Source organism: Haliotis rufescens, unplaced genomic scaffold (assembly GCF_023055435.1).
Source record: "Haliotis rufescens isolate VD_foot unplaced genomic scaffold, xgHalRufe1.0.p SCAF_4, whole genome shotgun sequence".
Lineage (NCBI taxonomy): Eukaryota > Metazoa > Mollusca > Gastropoda > Lepetellida > Haliotidae > Haliotis > Haliotis rufescens.
Genome location: NW_025964112.1, coordinates 60,806,569 through 60,828,344, shown reverse-complemented (window position 1 = coordinate 60,828,344; position 21,776 = coordinate 60,806,569). Strand labels below are relative to the sequence as shown.

General features: G+C 42.6%; 1 protein-coding gene across 3 annotated transcripts; it reads right to left on the bottom strand.

The window, feature by feature from the left end:
* Positions 1 to 472: 472 nt before the first annotated feature.
* Positions 473 to 21,564, bottom strand: LOC124113281 (outer dynein arm-docking complex subunit 4-like). 3 transcript variants are annotated; one of them, XM_046473586.2, is made up of 12 exons: positions 21,417 to 21,564; positions 13,409 to 13,720; positions 9,548 to 9,679; positions 8,831 to 8,984; positions 7,878 to 7,933; positions 7,346 to 7,655; positions 5,879 to 6,424; positions 4,219 to 4,426; positions 3,881 to 3,967; positions 2,841 to 3,037; positions 1,811 to 1,879; positions 473 to 1,304 (listed from the first exon to the last, which is right to left on the bottom strand). In XM_046473586.2, exons 2-12 carry the CDS (start codon positions 13,550 to 13,552, stop codon positions 628 to 630), a joined length of 2,580 nt encoding a protein of 859 aa, XP_046329542.2. In that variant the 5' UTR covers positions 13,553 to 13,720; positions 21,417 to 21,564; the 3' UTR covers positions 473 to 627. The 3 variants fall into 3 exon arrangements, with proteins under 3 accessions (XP_046329542.2, XP_046329537.2, XP_046329550.2); XM_046473581.2 differs by lacking the exon at positions 21,417 to 21,564 and adding an exon at positions 17,682 to 17,834; XM_046473594.2 differs by lacking the exon at positions 21,417 to 21,564 and adding an exon at positions 17,682 to 17,834 and having other exon boundaries at positions 7,538 to 7,655.
* Between the last annotated feature and the right edge of the window lie 212 nt (positions 21,565 to 21,776).

Below are 21,776 nucleotides of genomic sequence, written 5' to 3'. Positions count from 1 at the left end.
GCGAGTAAAATAAGCAGGGCCCTTTGGCCTTTGGAATAGGAACAAATTTAAGGAAGTGCAGTTATCAAGTTTTTGCAGATTGTTTTTGCAGATTGTTGTTTTTGACTGGAAGTGGTCTACCCAGGTTCGGCCTTTGTCACAAATCGTTGCAAGAACCTTTCTTGATCAGCTTTGAACAGAGCTACATTATCACGACATTGTGCTAGTGCGTTTTGGATCAGGCGTAAGAAGCTATGGAAGCCAACGAGTGTGGTAATGAACTAGCAATATGACGCTCAGTCATATAACGCACGGTCGTACCGTGGATTCTCTGGATCATTTCTGATGCGGCTGACGTCACAGACCACAACAAAAGATTTCACTATTATGTAATTCTTTTTTGTGATGCTTAGAACCTATCAATCAGTCGTATAAGTGACACGTACCATGTTACTGAAAACATTTGTTTTACAAGACACGGAAACTTTCCACAGTGGGTACAAGTAGATCCTTTATTGTACGTCAAATGAATGTAAATAAAAAACGCATATCCGAAGTTGCATTGAGTCACTTTCGTAGAAAGTCGTGGATTACAGACAATGACATTTGTAAGTCCTGCCATCACCCCGCTACCAAAGGTCGTCCGGTCTAGGCTCGGGATCGACGCTCACCTTGGTAAGTGTCATTATCATTGTCGCCCCTCACAGTTGTACTGTCACTTGCTGTCTCGGAGTCTGTCTCTGTCACATCACTGTCATCTTCCCCGACAGATGTGCCCTGATGATCACCAGCTTCAGTATCACTCTCTGCCACATTAACCACAGCTCCACCTGTTGTCACTTCGCGGGGGAGGTCTTCTTGTGTGTCATCGGGGTGTTCTTGCACCTTTACCAGTGACTGCTGACCCTCCTGTGTGTCTTCTGGCTGTGGATTGTTCGCTTCGACTCTGGTATCGTCTGTCGGTGTAGGGTAAACAGTTTTCATTTGATCCCTTTCTTCTTCTCTGTCGTCTGCTGGCGTACGGTCAGTCTTTTTCGTCTGCGCTTTTTCTTCTTCTCTGTCGTCTGCACGGGTAGGGTCCATCTTTTCTGTCTGCTGTGTTTCTTCTTCTCTGCTGTCGTCAAGAAGTGCGGGGCTAATCATTTTCGTGTTCCCTCCTGCTTCTTCTCTGCTATCGTTTCCTAGTACATTACTAGTAGCGTGAGCACTTTGACCACTGTCTGTTGACCCCTTTCTGTTCTGACCTCGTTTCTTAGCCACTTCTGACATCCGGGTATTCACCTCACCCAGGGCTTGTGTTATCATCCGTTGGGAGTCACGATCACCTGAAATACAATATTGATACTGTCTTTGTCAGCTGTTTCTCAAAAGAGTTTCAGAAGATGAGAGGATCGTGTTGGAAGGCAGTGTTCATTTCTATAATATGCTTATAATCATTTCACATATTTTTAGTTTAGTTCATATATTTGATCGCATTTCAACCGTGAGTTCAGAGTTTATGTTAGTTGTTTCTTCCACAGGGAGTTGACAATGCATTTGAATGGGATCCGTTGGTTGTTAACATTTTCAACACGTTTGGGATCTGTGTCCCTCTATGTTTGTGGCCAAATACAATTTATAATTATTATTATCATTATTATTGTTGTTATTATTTTTAATATTAATATTATTATTGAATACTATTATTATTATGTGCTTCCGAAAATATCAGCGGTGAATACTCGTACTCCTGGCATTTGATAGGTACTAAAGATAATTGGAAGAGGGGTTTTGTTTACTCTGAGGAGCCAGGGCCACAGATTTGTGGAGTTTATGGGTAATTATTGCGCACCTTCTAGTTTGGCAAGGTCCAGCGCCCGTTCAAAGAGAACATAAGCATCGCTGTATACCCTCAGTTTCACTGAAACAAACAGAATATAGCATCGACATATACCCTATACCCTCAGTATTACGGAAATTCACAGAACATAAGCATGGCTGTATACCATTAGTTTAACGGAACCTAACCTAACAGGAGCATTGCTGTGTACTGTTTAAACTGAAACGAACAGGCATAAACCATTGACCGTAGGTTCGAATCCCAGATTAGCCCGGATTCTATTCCTAGATTTTCTCTATTATAGTGCTCGTGGGTTTCATCAAAGTGGTAAACGTCTAAGACCTGCATCACCACGGGCTTTGCTCCCACATCAAGCCGACACGCCGTGATATAACTGAAGGTACAAACCAAACCAAACCAAACTCACTGATTGGAACAAAACGAATAGATTATAACTCTCTATTTGGGTCTATCCCTTGTATATTGTAGGGTATCGATAATCTACTCCTCACTCCTCACAAACACCTTCAAATATTGGCACCTGTGTTATACAAAACTCATTTCTTCAAAATGTTTCCTTCAAAAGATGAGCAAGAAGAGTTAAACTTTTTCGGGAATTGCATGTAGTCTTTAGTGGTGCCTACAGTGAGTCACAAAATGATCACAACGGACAAACTAGACAGAATACCATTTGCCTGACCATTTCCTAGTGACCTTGACCGGTCATTTATTATGGGTGGAATGGGGTCATTTTATAATAACATACAAAGTGCTTTTGTCTTTTCAAGGATGGTAAAAGGATATGGGGAGGGTCATCCAAAATATGTTAAACCTTAGGGGGGGGGGGGGGGTTGGGGGAGGGGGATTATTGTTAGTACATCAAAACCCTCTTACATCCCCATAATAAATTACCTGTCACTTAGTATAAAAGAATAAATTCGTGGCTCCCCTGCTTCTGTCTTATGCCAGAGATGCTAGTCTAACTACCACAAGGGTTTGGCCCGCGTATTGCCCGTGTATTGCCCGCGTATTGCCCGTGTACCTTGTGCAACCCCGATGAGGACGCAGGCCTGAAGCTGGTACAGCTGATGCTCTGCCTCCTCCGCTGCGTGCAGAGACTTCCTCCCAGAATCCCTTGCGTAGCCGTATTGGCTGAGACTCAGGAAGCAGTCCCCTATCTCGTGGAACAGCCACGCCCTCTCGACCGGCCTCTCCACGAGCTTCGTCTTCCTTGCAAATCTACCATCAAAACACATTGCAGGTGAGGGATTGGAGTTTAATACCGGTGACATTCCAGCAATATCATGGTCAGTGATGAATGGTTGGTTTGTTGTTTAACGCCGCACTCTGCAATATTCCAGCTATATGACGGCTGTCTGTATATATTCGAGTCTGGACCAGACAATCCAGTGATTAATATCATGAGAATCGATCCACGCAATTGGGATCAATGATATGCATCAACTAAGTCAGCGAGCCTGACCACCCAATCCCGTTAGTCACCTTTACGACAAGCATAGTCGCCTTTTACGGCAAGCATAGGTTGCTGAAGACCTATTCTACCCCGGAATCTTCACGGGTCTGTGCGATGAATGGCTTTCTATCGTGTACCAAGATTGGCAACAGGAAACCTGAAAAAGACTAGGACACTGACCATCCCCTAAATGTGGGCGATCTCATCCAGTTGCGCATGTCTTATATGCACGTGTTCAAATTTGCACCATAGATTTCAAGTAGATATCATCAGTAATTTGTCAAAAAACGAAAATACTCCAAGTGAGAAATGTCAGTGAGTTAAAGTTTAACGTCGCATCGGCATTATTTCAGCCATATAGCGACTAGGGAGAGATGTATGGAATCCTGGGAGGGACATTGTGGTATAGTAAAAATGCCAGGTTGTCCCATTGTCGCGTTTTGCTAAATTTTGACACTTTTTCTTTGTTTTTGTTAACACTGTCCCTTATTTAGAAAATGTATGAGATAAAAGGTGTTCTTAGTTTGTTAAGATATTTGTTAAAGACAGGTTATGCTTCCGATGTTGGATTATAGGGTATAGAATCATTGAAACGATGTGTTACTCACGCTCCTAGTGCTTTGTGGAATTGTTTCTTATAGACGAATACTCGACCTAGGTTTCCAAGAGCCCGTGACACTGGTTCGTCAATATTGCTGAGAAAGACATGATGTAAAATATTTTAGGTCGGTTGGTTGGTCTGTTGTTTAACGCCGCACAAATATTTTAGGACAGTAACGTCGTATTATACCGATTAATAAATGTTTTTTGTTTTTACATATGACGATATATAATTACAGATGTGTACGTATTGTTTTAAACATTGCATTGAAACTTATGTTATATCTCTCATGTTACATCACTAAAGTCTGTATATTCCGTAGCTGCTGATGACACCGCAACTCACCATTCTTCTCCAATAGACAGGTCCTTCTCGTGGTGTTCCTGTGCTTCTTCATATTCACCTAGTTCCAGGTGAGTGTTACCAAGGATACTGTGTACCCTGGCCACGACGTCACGCTTGTCGGCGATGTCGTCCTCGGTGTAGTTGGACATTGTCTGTAGACAAACATGGGCCCTCCGTTTGCATTCCTCGAAGTCTTCGCGATCAAAAGCTAAAATACAGTATTGAAGAATTTGGCATCAAATACATGTAGGCGAATAGCGAATAGAGTTTCCAAAGCTAGACTTACTGTCATATTTCAGAAAGTTCATAATTCTAAATCGCAAACTTTATCTGAATTAATGGTGTTGGAACATGTGCATAATCTGGAACAAACATTAAGCGGCCCAATGATGTTTGAAAACATATGCGCCGGCTCTGATGACGATCTGACAGAATAAGATGCTTGATCGCCCCCCTTGACCCCAACCCTGCTGACGAAGCATGATACCCGTGCGCATAAGGGTTTAAAAACAGTGCCATGGCAAAATAAAATCATCAGTCAACGATAAGTGTACGACAAGGCTAATTGCTGATCAACGAGGAAGAGCAATTGGTGTGGTGCAGTGGGGAGCTAGTTACGCCCAAGTTGCAATAATCGTGAACTGTACGCAAACCAGGTTGATGCAACGTTACATGGTGACCGGCAGCTCTGCTCGCAGCCACGAATCGGAAAACCCCCGTTTTTCACCTACGTGACAGAACTCTCACTGAGAAGTCACCTGCAGCGACTGCGACGTGCCACCAGTCTTCACAAAGTACGTTGACAACTACGACAGCATATCACCGTCAGACGTCAATTCTTGATGACGTCATTAGCACCTTGCGAACTCCTGTCCGACGTCGTGTGCACGCTTGCATGTTTGCACGTGGGGTACATAAACGCTACTGAATCATTGACATCTCACTCCTAAGTGTTGTGAACTGTGACGTTGACATTTAGTTATAATCTCTCTCTCTCTCTCTCTCTCTCTCTCTCTCTCTCTCTCTCTCTCTCTCTCTCTCTCTCTCTCTCTCTCTCTCTCGTATAGTTTAACGTCTTATACCAAGGCGTGTCAGTATAATATAAGAGGAAAAATCTTAGAAGTTGCCGCTTTGGTGAATCCCACGACCAGGGATATGGTGCTAACAAACCTAGAAACATAATCAGGGATTCGAACCCACGACCATAGGTTTCTGGCACGCTTAAGGGACATACATGTACACAGAGAATAGCGGCTTTTTAAATGACTGGACCGCATGTGCCCTTTGAACATTATAACACATCGGCAGACATGCACTTAGACACCCGGAACAATTATTTCCACCCGTCATAACACTAATGATTGATTAATTTTTGATGAAAATGACCCCCCGCAATACATTCCCGTTGTTTTTAGCACCTACATACATGTACACAGAGAATAGCGTCTTTTTAAATGACTGGACCGCATGTGCCCTTTGAACATTATAACACATCGGCAGACATGCACTTAGACACCCGGAACAATTATTTCCACCCGTCATAACACTAATGATTGATTAATTTTTGATGAAAATGACCCCCGCAATACATTCCCGTTGCTTTTAGCACCTACAGCCAAACAACTCTCAGAAACACGTTACAATGAATGGTTCTCCTTACCATCCACAATGTCCGCGAGCTCCTTCATCAAGTAGTCCAATACGTGATCTCCCTCCTCTTCCTCTTCAATGTCTGGCATCTGCTCCTTCTGATGCTGTGTGTTCTTCTGCTGTCCGCTCTTCTTCTGTCCGCTCTCCGCACTGCTCTCTCCTTTTCTCCCTCCCATTTCACTTCCTGGTCTGTAGGTGGCAAACTCAAAATGCAATTTTCTTACTTTTTTCTTTTCCTTCCTGTAAGGCCTGTATCCCACAATACCCTCCACTTCCTCTTCAGAGTCATCACGCGAGTTCTCTTCTTTCAGAACCCTAATGAGGTCGCTGACCTCTCTGTCCCAGAGGGAGCTCTTCTGTCTAGGAAGGGGTGACTCTGTGAGTTTCCGCTGTGTACTACTGCCCTGACGACTGTGTTTGCGTGATAGCGGAGGGGAGGGAGGGGGGTCAGGTGGCAGGCGTCTGAGACTCCAGTAGGTCACCCTCTCCAAAAGGAACTGAAGACCATTCTCAGCTATACAGTTGATTTCAACATCAATTCGAGATTCACCTTCATCTGAAGACAATCAAAACAGTGCCAATGGGGTTATTGCTATAGGCTATACAGTAAACTACGGTTATAACGAACTCGAGGAGACCACTAATTTCAGTTCGTAATAACCGTAGTTCGTTATAAGCAAACATGCAACATATATGCAACAAATGGTCTGGACTGAAAAATAAGTTCGTTATATCCGTCAGTTCGTTCTAAGCGTGTTCGTTATAAACGTAGTTTACTGTAGTTAGAATGTAAATGCAAAACAGAAACAATGGCGCAGAAAACACAAGATGGGTATGTGTCCTAACACGTCATTCCATCTGTCACTTTGGATTAAACGTCGAGTATTTTATCCCATTAATTGAAACCTCTTTTAAGACTATGTCACTATAGGGTCCGACAAAATCATTATCTACACTTATGTCCAATGTGGACAGTCTAGCCATAAGACGTACGGGTACCCGATATATGATCGATATTATAAAGGCTTTGCTTGTGTGTTTCTTGTGTAACGCATCACTCAACAATATGACAGCAGTCAGTAAATAATCGAGTCTGGACCAGACAATCCATTGATACATAACGAACATCGATCTACGCAATATGGATACGATGACATGCATCAGTTAAGTCACCGAGTCTGACTATTAGATCCCGTTAGACGCCTTTAGACGATTTATAGTGCTAGCTCACTGAGATACCATGCCGCAGTTTAACATGAATACCCCACTCAGACACAGTATACTGACTCCGAGCCGACCAGTCCTTGTTTTAGCCCCTTAATGCCGAGCTCCAGACAGGGTAACAATAAGTACCATCTTTTTACGTCTTTTGGTGTGACGCGGTCGGGGATCGAACCCTTCCGCTCTCAGGGCGGACGCTCTACCACTAGACCACGGAGGCGGTCCGAACTGAGAGAAGTAATGTTGAGGTGAGTACCTGTTTGGCGGACGAAGTCTCTCAGATAGACCCTGTCGCCATACAGCTCGCCAAGGATTTCCCTCATCGTCCTCTCGTCAGGCTCCGAGTACACCGTCCCGCCCCAGGCCCGACTCTGATTCGTTGACTTGTTCAACCTGTTTTGATTGGCTCTTTTTTTAATTCGGGATAATTTAATTGGTTGTCTTCTACCTAATCTGTGTAATGGGTTAGCTTCCTTCTTCTTCGCCCTCCCTGCACTGCTGTGACGTGATAACGGGGGTCCTGTGGGCGTGTCACTCTGCCTTCTAGCTCCGCCCATCTTTCGCATCTATGACCATGCAAAAATCTTTATGTTAGATATAATTTGAAGATGCAATAAATGTAAGTAAAATGGATAGGTACATATTTGAATTGTTGAAAGCTGACTCAGCTATTGTGGATCATACAAAAATTTAAAACGTCAACGCCAGAGAATAACCAGTCTCGATTATCCGAAGAAACAGATTCCACTGGTGATGACACCAGGTGTTCGCGAAAAGGGTACCCGTACCTTCTTGTGGACGTACAAGGTCAAGTCTCCGGCCTCGGTCAGTTTCATCGACGTGCCTGAAAGTGAAGCATGCAGGATGAAATATTACTCGTTCAGCCATCCAACCTGAGTGAGTGAGTGAGTATGGTTTTACGCCGCTTTTAGCAATATCCCAGCAATATCACAGCGGGGGACACAAGAAATGGGCTTCACACATTGTACCCATGTCGGGGATCGAACCCGGGTCTTCGGCGTGACGAGCGAACGCTTTAACCACTAGGCTACCTGACCGCCCCCATCCACCCTGATGTTCAGAGGTTTCAAAGTACAACAAGAGCGTTCGGTTATTTTAGCATCGGATCTACGTAGCTCTGTATTGAAGGTTTATCTCCTGTTTCATAATACAGCCAGGGCAGTCGGGTAGCCTAGTGGTTAAAGCGTTTGCTCGTCACGCCGAAGACCCGGGTTCGATTCCCGATATGGGCATAATGTGTGAAGCCCATTTCTGGTGTCCCCCACCGTGATATTGATGGAATATTGCTAAAAGCGGCCCTAAAACAATACTCACTTACGCACTCATAATACAGACACCAAGTCCATGGTGTCAGCAACGGCCCAACACGTCCATTTCGAATAGTCCAATGATTGGTTAGAATTATTGTTGGCCCACATTACCCGTGGTCATAGGTTTTCTTTAAAGAGCACGTGGGAAAACGTCCATAAGGCCAAAGAACTGTTGTCTCTGGTCTTTTGGTTTGGCGTTTCTCCCACATTAGCCTGACCGCCATGATAGAACTGAAATATTGTTGGAATCAGCGATAAAACTACTGGCTCCTTCACTCCTCTGCAGGGCCCACTTGCACAAACCGACCTCAGCGATAAGACTGTTGTAAGCTTATGTTAAAGTATGGGAGTTACAATCATCTTAGGGCTAAGATTGCTTTGTGCAAGTGGGTCCTGGTGTGTCCATGTACCTTTAGTAGTCTCGGTGATGTGGCGCCGGCACCTCGTGATGCCCTCCTGGAACTGGGTGCTCTCGGGACTGACCTTGTGACCGCGATGGTAGAACAGGAGTGCCATGTCGTAGTTACCGAGAGTATAGAAGATGGTGGCCTTTTGGAGTATCGCCTGGAACATTAGATAAAATTCAACAACATGCGGGTGGTTGTTTAGTAGTGAGTGAGTGAGTTGGGTTTAACGCCGCTTTTAACAGTATTCCAGTTATATCGAGGCGTCTCAGCTTAATGTGGGAGGAAAGCCCTAAGTGATGCAGGTCTCAGACATTTACCACTTTGGTGAAACCCACGAGCACGGGTATGGTGCTGACAAACCTAGAAACATAATCGGGGTGAACCGGGATTCGAACTCACAATCATAGGTTTCTGGCGTGCCCAAGCGAATCGCACAGCGAATCGCGGCGCCTTAGACGACTGGGCCACAGGTGCCCCCAATTGTTTAGTAACATTAAACGCTTATATTGCTTATATAATTTATCAAGCCGTGAAGTTGAAAACTCTCTGCATGGACGAGCAACGCGGTGAGACGTTAGTAAGTTATACGTTTAACATACAGATCAAAGAAGTTTATCACAAAATATATCTGGTCAAGATGATGTCTATTCTAATGTTATACATGATACAGAGGCAGTTCGTAAATAATTGCATGTATATATTACACAGGGCCACACTTACCGGTGGGTAGACGTTATCAATAGACAGTGCTCCCTCAACGTCCGCCAACGCCAGCTTCACGTGACCTAGACGCAGGTGACAATGTGACTTCCCCACATGCGCCGCCAGGTTAGAGGCATCGAGTCGGAGGGCCTGCAACAACAGGTGCAACGATCAGTAATGAATGAGTGAATTAACCGGTTTTAACGCAACTTGTGTCTCACGGCGTGTCAGCTTCATGTGTGGGTGGAAACCCCAAAGTGGATCATGTCAGAGAAGTTTACAAGCACGCGTATAGTGCTGAAAGATCAAGGGTGAAAATCGGAGCTAATCTAAGAATCGAACCTTCGACCAGTGGAACCTGGCGCGGCTAATTCATGAAGAAATTGACATAGAATATATACTGCTCAAAAGAACACCCGAATTGTTCATATGACCATAGTTAATCTATAGTCGTATGACATGTTGACTATAGTCATATGTGAGGTGAAATTGGGTTTAACGTCGCGTCCAAGATTATTGCACTTATATAGCGACGTGCATGCACGTGTATGTGTGTGTGTAGCTGCTTGTACTAGTCCGGACTGATGCCGATTTATAGTGCTAGCTCACTGAGATACCATGCCGCAGTTTAACATGAATACCCCACTCAGACACAGTATACTGACTCCGAGCCGACCAGTCCTTGTTTTAGCCCCTTAATGCCGAGCGCCAGACAGGGTAACAACAAGTACAATCTTTTAACGTCTTTTTGTATGACGCGGCCCGGGATCGAACCCTGGACCTCCCGCTCTCCGGGCGGACGCTCTACCACAAGACCACGGAGGCGGTCCTATAGTCATATGAAAAATTCGGGTGTTCTTTAACTTCTTTTGAGTAGTATACTTTCACAAAACACGGCATAGCAATAAAGACTAAATGCAGTGTTTAAACGCAACCGGGGCGGTCGGGTAGCCTAGTGGTTAAAGCGTTCGCTCGTCACGCCGAAGACCCGGGTTCGATTCCCGACATGGGTACAATGTGTGAAGCCCATTTCTGGTGTCCCCCGCCGTGATATTGCTGGAATATTGCTAAAAATGGCGTAAAAGGCCATATTCACTCGCAACCACACTTTCTTTGAAACTCAATTTTAAATGATAATCCCAGACAAATATATCCCATGTTGGTTTAGACAAGGGTCGTGTAAGGATGAGGTCACCCTTCAATGAAGGACATCTATAGGGACCATTCTCGCCTAGGAACAGTAATCACTCTTCAAGAAGGACCACCTAGGAACAGTAATCACTCTTCAAGAAGGACCACTTAGGAACAGTTATCACTCTTCAAGAAGGACCACCTAGGAACAGTAATCACTCTTCAAGAAGGACCACTTAGGAACAGTAATCACTCTTCAAGAAGGACCACTTAGGAACAGTAATCACTCTTCAAGAAGGACCACTTAGGAACAGTAATCCCTATTCAAGAAAGACCACTTAGGAACAGTAATCACTTTTCAAGAAGGACCATTTAGGGACAGTAATCACTCTTCAAGAAGGACCACCTAGGAACAGTAATTACCCTTCACAAGGGCCACCTAGGAACAGTAATCACTCTTCAAGAAGGACCACCCAGGAACAGTTATCACTCTTCAAGAAAGACCACATAGAAACAGTAATCACTCCTCAAGAAGGACCACCTAGGAACAGTAATCACTCTTCAAGAAGTACCACCAAGGAACAGTAATCACTCTTCAAGAAAGACCATTTAGGAACAGTAATCACTCTTCAAGAAGGACCACCTAGGAACAGTAATCACTTTTCAAGAAGGACCACCTAGGGACAGTAATCACTCTTCAAGAAGGTCCACATAGGAACAGTGATCACTCTTCAAGAAAGACCACCTAGGAACAGTAATCACTCTTCAAGAAGGACCACCTAGGGACAGTAATCACTCTTCAAGAGGGACCACATAGGAACAGTAATCATTCTTCAAGAAGGACCACCTAGGGACGCTCGTCGCCCTTCAAGGACCACCTAGGGACGCTTGTCGCCCTTCAAGAACCACAGAGGAGGTGCTATCGCCCTTCAAAAAGGACCATCGATGTTATCTTGCGACCAGAAAGACAAGGAAGGACATTTGATACAAATTCGAAGTACAAGTACTGACTTTAGAGGAAAGGATCAGTTATGGACGGACAGTAACTTCAATTGAAGTCAACATAAAATAACGCAAGAAGGCGTATACGTAATCACAGCCATCCTTTATACGACAGACGGATGTGAACGTGGTTTCCACATGAAGGTAAAACAGTAATTAAATTTTTACATGAACCCTATCAACAACCCACATATATACATGCTGTCGGCGAGCGTGGATAGTGCTCAATATCTAAATGTCAGTTACACAAAGCGCACCGCTCTCCCCTCTGTTGGCGGAGTTTTGAATGATTTGTGACCTTAATGCTTATATTGCAGGGCACTATCTCAATAAACTTTTTGTCAGTCAAATTTGAACAGAACTCACTCGTGACATATCCTTATTGGAACTTGACATTATTAACTTTCCCGGCAACATGAGACCACTCAGCCTGCTTTATTAGCAAAGCCATGCGTGTATCATGGCTGCCTTTGTTCGTTGCTTCGGTGAACTAATAAGTCTCAGAAAGTTGCTTCCGACATTTCTCTAACACGAAAATTAGATTTGGTTTACTGCATTGACATATGAACACTGATGAATTAAAACTTACCGCAATATAAGCAGTATCGGAAAACGTAAACGTTATTTTTTATTCAGCTCAGTTAGAAAGTATATAGTAACGCCACGAAATTTCAATCCATAGCCCTAACTAGGAAACATAATTAGGGCGAAATATGTGGGATTCGAACTGTGGAGCCTTACTTGACGAGCCCCCTCACCCCCTTCACTTAGTGACCGCCTACGTGGTCTAGTGGTAGAGCGTCCACCCGGAGAGCGTAAGGTCCGTGGTTCTATCCCCGATCGTGTCATACCAAAGACGTTAAAAGATCTACTTCCTGTTACCCTGTCTGGCGCTCGGCATTAAGTGGTTAAAACAAGGACTGGTCGGCTCGGAGTCAGTATACTGTGTCTGAGTGGGGTATTCATGTTAAACTGCGGCATGGTGAGCTAGCACTATAAATCGGCATCACTCAGGACGAGTACACACACACACACACACACACACACACACACACACGTGCATACACGTCGCTATAGAAGTGCAATAATCTTGGACGCGACGTTTAACCCAATTTCACCACAGTCTTCACTTTGGGAAACAGGCCCCAGTCCAGCATTAATAAGAGAGGGTATATGTGAGAGCTCTTTTAGGAATTTTTCAACAATAAAGGGGGACACCAGAAATTGGTTTCACACATTGTACGCACGTGGAGAGCCAACCCGGGTCTCCGGCGTGACGAGCGAATGCTTTAACCACTAGGCTACCCGACCGCCCCTGTAATAAGGAAGTGGTAGATGTATTATGAAGAACGTCATATGAACAAGTTCATCTCGAAATACCAATTAACTTAAATGGCCTAGAATGCTTTTCTTCCTTTTTTCAATTGCAAAATGTATTTCCTTGTAGGTTTATTAATCTTTCATAAAACGGGAAGTTATAGCAGGTAGTAAAGGGCGGTAGGGTAGCCTAGTGGGTAAATCGTTCGCTCGTCACACCGAAGACCCGGGTTGGCTCTCCACGTGCGTACAATGTGTGAAACCAATTTCTGGTGTCCCCCTTTATTGTTGAAAAACTCCTAAAAGAGCCGTAAACCCCAGCTCATTCACTCACTTATATTATTTTCAACTAGAAAGTGAGAATGTTTTACTCTTGTTGACAACATTGGATCATTATTTTTATTTCAAAGGCGCCCATATTGTACTCACAGCGTCGTAACTCTCTACAGCCTTCCTGTACTTCTTGTCCCTCATGTGCGCATCCCCCTCGCGCATGTAGATGTCAAATAGGTATCGTCTGCGCATGAACATCGTCTTCTCGCGCTGACGACCAAAAGAAATGCTAGCCGCCATCTTTATATTTAATCACAGACTTTCTTCAGCAACCGGATATATTACTTATCCATCAGATGTGCTGACTTGTCACATGTAAAGTAACTGGCGGGGCACTCATCATGTTCGTGAAAGGCCAATGACAAGCGTCGCTCAGGATCTTCTCAGTATTTGTCGTCTTGCATCAACCTGAAAACAAACATGATCATCTTGTCAAAACAAAATGTCCAGAAGACTTTTTCTGCATGTTCATATGGTGTTCATGATCCTAAAAAAGGCGTCTCACTTCTTGGTTATTCCTGGTCGGAATTGACCCGTGAAGATTCCGGGGTAGATTAGGTCTTCAGCAACCCATGCTTGCCGTAAAAGGTGACTTTGCCTGTCGTAAAAGGCGACTAACGGGATCGGGTGGTCAGGCTCGCTGACTTGGTTGATACATGTCATCGATCCCAATTGCGTGGATCGATGCTCATGATATCAATCACTGGATTGTCTGGTCCAGACTCGATTATTTACAGACCGCCGTCATATAGCTGGAATATTGCTGAGTGCGGCGTTAAACAACAAACCAACCAGCCAACCAATCTGGTCGGAATTGGTCCCCAGTAACCTATGCTGGTCGTAAGAAGTGACCAAATGGATCGGATAGTCAGGCACGGTGTCCCGCTTGATGGTTTGTCATCGTACAGGACGGCATTAGACGTTGCTCATAATATCAACCCCTGCTTTGACTGGGTTATTTAAAGACTGCTGTGATGCAACACGAATACTGCTGGACGTGGCGTAAAACAACATCCGCTCACTCATCAAACAATGCCGTCATATAAAACAACGCTAATGACAAAGTTGTTAGCAGTAACACCAACTTCAGTAAAAAATTCCAAAATAAACTTAAAACAGAAAACAAACCCACAAAAGAACCAAACAATAACAATCTAGAAATAAATCAACCCTACACAATGGAGGAGCTCCTCTACGTAATCCAAAACAGGAAAAAGGGCACAGCCCCAGGATTAGACCTAACTTCTTACCAAATAATTAAAAAACTCCCCCTAAAACTACTCCAGGCACTACTCAAACTATACAATCTCATCTACCTAAACGGACAGGTCCCTACTCCCTGGAAACAGGCCCTAGTCATACCAATCCCTAAACCTAATAAACCAGCTAATCAAGCTAACTCATATAGACCAATATCCCTAACTTCAAACTTATGTAAAGTAATGGAATCAATGGCTAAAAATAGATTACAACATTACTTAACCCAAAATAACATCATAAACCCAGATCAAAGCGGTTTCACTCCTGGCCGCTCAACCCTAGATAACCTCGCCCGACTAGAACAAGATATTAAGACAGGACAACTAAATAAACAATATACCACAGGCATCTTCTTAGACTTCTCTAAAGCTTTCGACATGGTATGGCACGATGGGCTAATACAAAAACTAAAAAAAATAGGACTCAAAGGTCAGATAATAAACTACATCCAGGACTTCCTAAACAATCGTAAAATAACCGTGGGTATAGACCAAACTCTATCGGACCAATGTCCCCTAGAAAAATGATACTCCACAGGGCAGTATCCTCAGCCCCACCCTCTTCAATATAATGATAAACGATCTATTCGAGGGCCTATCCCCTAAAGTAAACACATCAAAATTCGCGGATGATGGAGCCATCTGGATCCGCACTAAAAGCATGAACATGGTCCAAAATTTACTCCAAAAATCTCTTAATAAAATACAACAATGGGCTGACAAATGGGGCTTCTCCCTTAACTCAGAAAAAACAACAGGAATAGTATTCAAACATAAAAACATGAAACCCGCCTCCCCAATCCTCCAGCTAAACAATCAAACAATCAAATTTCAAAAACAAACCAAATTCTTAGGACTTATTTTCGATGAACATCTCACCTGGGATGCTCACATCCAAAACCTAACAACTAAATGCAGTAAAGACCTAAACACCTTAAGATGCCTAACTGGCTCTAACTGGGGAGCATCCAAAGATACCCTCCTCTCTCTCTACATATCACTAATTAGATCAAAACTAGACTACGACTGCGCCATATACAACACCCTAAACAACTCTCTATCTAAAACACTTGACTCAATACAATATCAGGCTCTCAAACTAATTACACGCACCCAACATCGCACCTCCTACACCTCACTTCAGGCCTTAACAGGAGAAATGCCACTAAGTCTACGCAGGGAACAGCTAAGCTTAAATTTCTGGGCCGCGTCCCAATCAAACCCTCTCATCCAAAACTTAATAAACCAAAACATCAGCCCCAAAAACCAAGCTCTAGCTCGTAAACACCCCTTACTTACCCCAATATCCCAAAGAATAACAAACTACCTAAATGAACACCAAATTAAAAATCTTAAACAAAACTGCAAACAATCAAATATCTTCACCCCTAAACTTAAAATACCCAAAATAGACACAACACTAGCTAGCCAAATAAATGAACAAACCGACCCAAACATAGCTAAAACTACCACACTAGCATACCTACACGAAAATTGGCCAAATTGGTGTCACATTTACACGGGCGGATCCTCAGATCCGACCTCCAAACACACAGGTTTCGGAGTCCATACCACACAACCAACTAAAACCACAAAATCCTTCCGACTCCCAAACAACCAATCAATATTCACGGCAGAACTAATGGGCATGGCCTCAGCCCTCCATAATCAAGAATCCAAAAAACACAAAAAAAATTCCTAATACTTACCGACTCCCTAAGTGGACTGCAAGCCCTCCAAAACAAAAATACCAAAAACCGACCTAAATTAATAAATCAAATACTTAAAAGCTCCAACGACCTAACTAAGGCAGGCAAACAAATAACCTTCTTGTGGATACCCGCCCACGTAGGAATATACGGTAATGAAAACGCCGATAAAGCAGCTAAACTATCCCTCAAAATCCCAGAAATAAGCTTAAACTTACCCATCTCAAAATCAGAAATTAAAAGTGTAAACAAGCAAAAAATCACAAAAAAATGGCATAACCTATATCTAAACTCAAATAGCCAAATCAAAATAGTGCTCAGCAAACCACTAACCAAACCAAAAATTCTCCATCCATCCAAACAAATCGACAGAGTAATCACTAAACTCCAAACAGGACACACCAACCTAAATAACCACCTAAAATTTTGTTATAAACACACTACAGGTAACTGCCCACACTGCAAACAACCAGAAACCCCAGAACACGCACTCATCCACTGCACACACTACCTAACACATCGAACCGCATTACAAACCACCCTCAATCTAAACAAGGCTCTAACTCTAGAAGCAATACTAATCCCACAAAATAAACTAGAAAACTTCAAGGCCTTAGGCGTAGTCTTAATAAAAACGGAACTAATAAAACGCATCTAAAAACACAATAACCTACCAAATCAAAATCACATAAACAAACAAACATCCACCATACCCAGCTCCCTTAGTTCTCCTCCCCAATCCCATCGGCATCTATTCCAAATCTCAAAATTCCCAAATTCTATATAAGCAACCCCTAAAACCCCCCTCTTGGGTTGCACAGACCACCTTCGCCCCTTTCGGAAACACATTAAATGGCCTGGCCGGGCCCGTGTGCGAAATACGCATCAGTCGGAAAGCGCACGTTAAATCTCCAAAGTAAGTAAGTAAGTAAGTAAGTTGAAGATCAACGTTTACAAAAGAAAACATGACATGAAGATGAATACAAAATATGGAACCAACTTGAAGACCATGGTCACATATAGCACGTTATACCAATATTTCATCACTTTTATACATAATATTATGGCAGGTATATATTCTATGTAAAAGAAGTTTAAGTAGACCCTCTTCTTTAATATTGCTCTGACAGATCAACTATAGTAATATGACAGAATTGGGTGGCCTGACAGATTCACGATAGTAACTTGAAGACATCGGGTGGCCTGACAAATTAACTATTGTAATATGAAAGAATTGGGTGTGTTCAACTTATTTCGAGTAGTATATCTACAACAGTTAACGTACAGGTTTGAGAACATGCCTCCATTGTGTTAACACTTGTGTCCAGGGTAATACCTATCTTCCCCTTCCCCACCCCCCATGCCTCTCCCAGCCCCTGCCTCTTGTCCCCTCACCCTTACCTTTCTCAGGGCACGAGAGTGTCAAGGCAGTGTATCCTGACGGTAGAGAGTGGCACTGCGTGTATGTCCGCCTTCAATGCCGCGCACCGGTCGGTGTAATATGAGAGTCATGACAAATGAAGCAAGGGGATCCACCCGATCACATAGGAAAGTTAATCTGTGTATATCCTGTTGTAGATAGTATCTAGGCAATGTGCCACTATGTTTTACCTGTGACAGGCAAGCTGCGATTACTTGATCCAGGTATATGTAAATCAAAGATAAGTTTTTATACCAATCTGCTCGTGTTCCTCTAGGTATATTAGATATTGCACAGTCCCACAATACTGATTTGTTTGTATGTGCTTTTGGATTAGAATGTTAAGGCTGAACAAACATCAAGTTGACGAACGTCTATGATCCTTGATTTGTGGTATGTACCTACTTGTAGTTCTGTCCTCTTACAAAGTGTTTATTTATTTTAGTTTATAAATGTTTATTTCCCGAGATGTAACGTACAGAATTTGTATACAGGGTCATGTACAGTAACCTACGGTTATAACGAACACGCTTATAACGAATTACGGTTATAACGAACTAAAATTAGAAGTCCCTTTGAGTTCGTTATAACCGTAGTTTACTGTAGTTTCAACTTATACTGGTGCAAGAGAGTTACAAAGTAAAACACCTAGTACATTCTAAAGTGCATTGTAAGTTGATATGCATAGTATGGAGTGGCTAATTGCAAGTTTAGGGTTACATTCACTGAGGAGGGCAGAACTAAAGTCAACTAACTTGAACTAAACGTTAATACAAGGGTCACATGTTGTTAGTCTTCACAGGTTCATACACCTGACATTTTTTTGATGACCCCTTGACCACCTGGGGTATTAAGGACACGTGTCACTACCTTGACCACCCGGGGTATTGAGGGCGTGTGTTACCATCTTGACCACCCGGGGTATTGATGACAAGTGTGTAACCATCTTGACCACCCGGGGTATTAATGACATGTGTGTTACCATCTTGACCACCCGGGGTATTGAGGACATGTGTGTTATCATCTTGACCATCATGGTTATTGATATATTGACATATATAATATTGACATGTGTATCACCCTTTTAATCGCCTACACACATTGCTAATCTTCGTGAATCAGATATTCGCACAGATGAATGTTTACACTGATCCTTGAACCTGTCTGAGCGCGTAGACATGAAAAACTGTTGTTCAACGTGGGGGATTTTTTTATCAAGAGGATTTAACTTGAAAAGACACTTGTGGCTAATCATCTTCAATTAGTATCAGTACAGGACGACTGTACATTGCTATCTTTCCGCTTGGGTGTCGTATTTCCTTCAGCATCGACTCACAAACGTCATAGCTAAGGTACACTTTGTATAAACATATAACGTCAATACCAGACAATAATCAGTCTCGAAACAATTCAAAACTGTAATTGGGCATATTTAAAATGCTAGATACTGGTGAATATTACATGAATGGGTCACTGAAAATCGCGAAAAGGGTAAGCATGTCCTGCGGGTCATGATTTTTTAAGTAACGTTTTGAATTTTGCGCATATGAAAAATATTATGAAGAATCATCTGATCTGATCATGAAAAGTTATTTATATTATTATTTACTTTGTTGTTCGACATGTTTACACATGCTAAACCTATCCTGTAGTTGGTTTAAGGCATGAGTGTCAAAGCACTGGGTTCGGTTTCGTAATATAAACCACATGATCACTTGTATACTTTTAATGCACGTAACACTTCGTTATTACAACAGAGTCAGCATTACAACTATGCGTAAACTTCAGGCTTGCGGTGTATATAACGGTCATATATCCCGTCTCGACAGTATCGGTAGCAGTACAAGACAATAGCCCCTCTCTCACAGCATTATAGTGTAAACAAGGTCTTGTCACTCGATAATCTGTCCGTGTTGTTGACAGATATTAATCTTTCCTCCCCGACTGATATTCTACCCCCCAAAGCGGCACTTACCCTAGATAATAGCATGTGCGGGGCTAGGGAATACTGCCATGTTGGATCGCGTCTGGGTGACACAACATTTCGCTGGGACGCAGCAATTTTAATTAACGTTTTATCTTTTTAAAAAAGATTTTTTTAGAATTTTATGTGTCATTTAACTATCGACTTATCCCCCGAAACGGTTGCTAATAAATGAGCCTTTGGAGACTGCCCATCACCTTAACAGTATTCTGAACAGTATATGGTAGTAAATCTTAAACAATCCGGGGGTTTTTTCAATAGGAAAAAAATAACTATTTACCAATAATCGGGTCTATGTTTATGTCATAGTGACACCAAATATCTAAGTATACCCATGTGACGACGCAACGTGAGTCAGCCATTGGGCCACTATATATACCGTCCTTTGAACATTGAGAGAATGGGTGACTGAGGTTGGCTTGACGTCGTTTTTAGAAATGTCCCATTAATATATCCCGGCGGGGCATACCAGAAATAGGGTTCACATAGTGTATCCATGTGGGGAAGCGAACCCTAAACCGCTAGTCTACGCCCCTGAACACTGATCATGTATACCGCGTAGTTTACATATTGAAAATATGGTTTTCGGCGTTATGTGACATTTCATTCCTTAATATTTTTATCCTCACGATTTATCGAGTTATCGTCAAGACAGTTATTATTTTCGTCATTTTACAACACATCCACTTTTTGTCACTGTTTAATGTTGCTATAGCATCTATGAAGATTTGGTATCCGGCACTTTTTATTTCAGTCTGAAGTAAAGCAAAATGATGGTTCCGTATTTTATCTGTATTTAATACAGAGTTGTATAACACACATACAAGGGGAATATGGTGAATATATGTCTTACATTGAAAACAGAACGTGGACAAACAAGCTAAATGTGACCCAATGGTTATAATGAATTTGGCAGCTAAATGAAACCTTTTATTACCCGGCTTCGGCCTGTGTATATATACTGACTTAATGGTACATGCCCAGGTTTGTACGTGAACGCCGTGCATTGTTCCCCGGCAAACAGTGGAGGTCGCCGACATGCCTCTGGGTCTCATTTCGGAAATTGATATTGGATTCGGAAATGGAATTGTTAGAATTCTATAAAACCGAGAAACAGGGATGCATTACTTACCAGAACACAAGCCACCTAGTCAAATGTATATCTCGAAATATCTAGCTCCGGAAATATTGATTTTTCTGACCCTACTTTCGTATAAACAATATGACACTGGCTCGTGTATTAATATCTACATTGTTTGTTTGTTTGTTTGTTCTTTAAGCCGTACTCAGCAATGTAGCAGCTATATGACAGCGGTCTGTAAATAATCGAGTCTGGGTCAGACAGTCCAGTAATTGACATCATGAGCATCGTAATCGGGATACGATTACTTGCACCAAGTCAGCGAGTCTGACCACCTGATACCGTCAGTCGCCTCTTAGGACAGTATAGGTTGCTGAAGACCTATTCAACTCGGATCTTCACGGGTTCTCTATATATCTGTAACATCATTTACATATGTAGTTGAAACTATCTACAAGATTATATAGAGAAACGCTTCTGAAATACAACATACAAAATTAATTACGTTAGATCACGTAAATAACATTTGGGATAAATGTAATTGTTTTGTGGGTGTTTTTCTTGATGTCTATTTGAACGCAATAGGAGAGTAAATGAAATCTAAACAATATAGGTATAACATGAACTTAACAATTCAAATTAATGCCTTACCTGACATTTCCGCAGATTATTTAAAGGTCCTGTCAGCAGTGTTTTGTGCTACTGGGTCAGTAGTGTCGGGAAGCAGCCCCTACCGACATATGGTCCACCGTGCATGAGAAGACTAGTGATTGTCAAGTGCCTTTCACTACATGGAGTGTGTTACCGCAGTGGGTACGTACGTATACTCTGGGCGGAGGGTGGCTAGGGGTGGGCATGCCGCGACACAACACTTTCTTAATGACTAAATGTTTTGTCAAATTATATTTTTTTAGAAGTTCATTTCCGAGTGCGAGATACTATATAGACATATGGGATCGCTAAAAAAGGCTCTACTTTTTATGCAGATCGATCTCGAAGTAGTCGAGTATA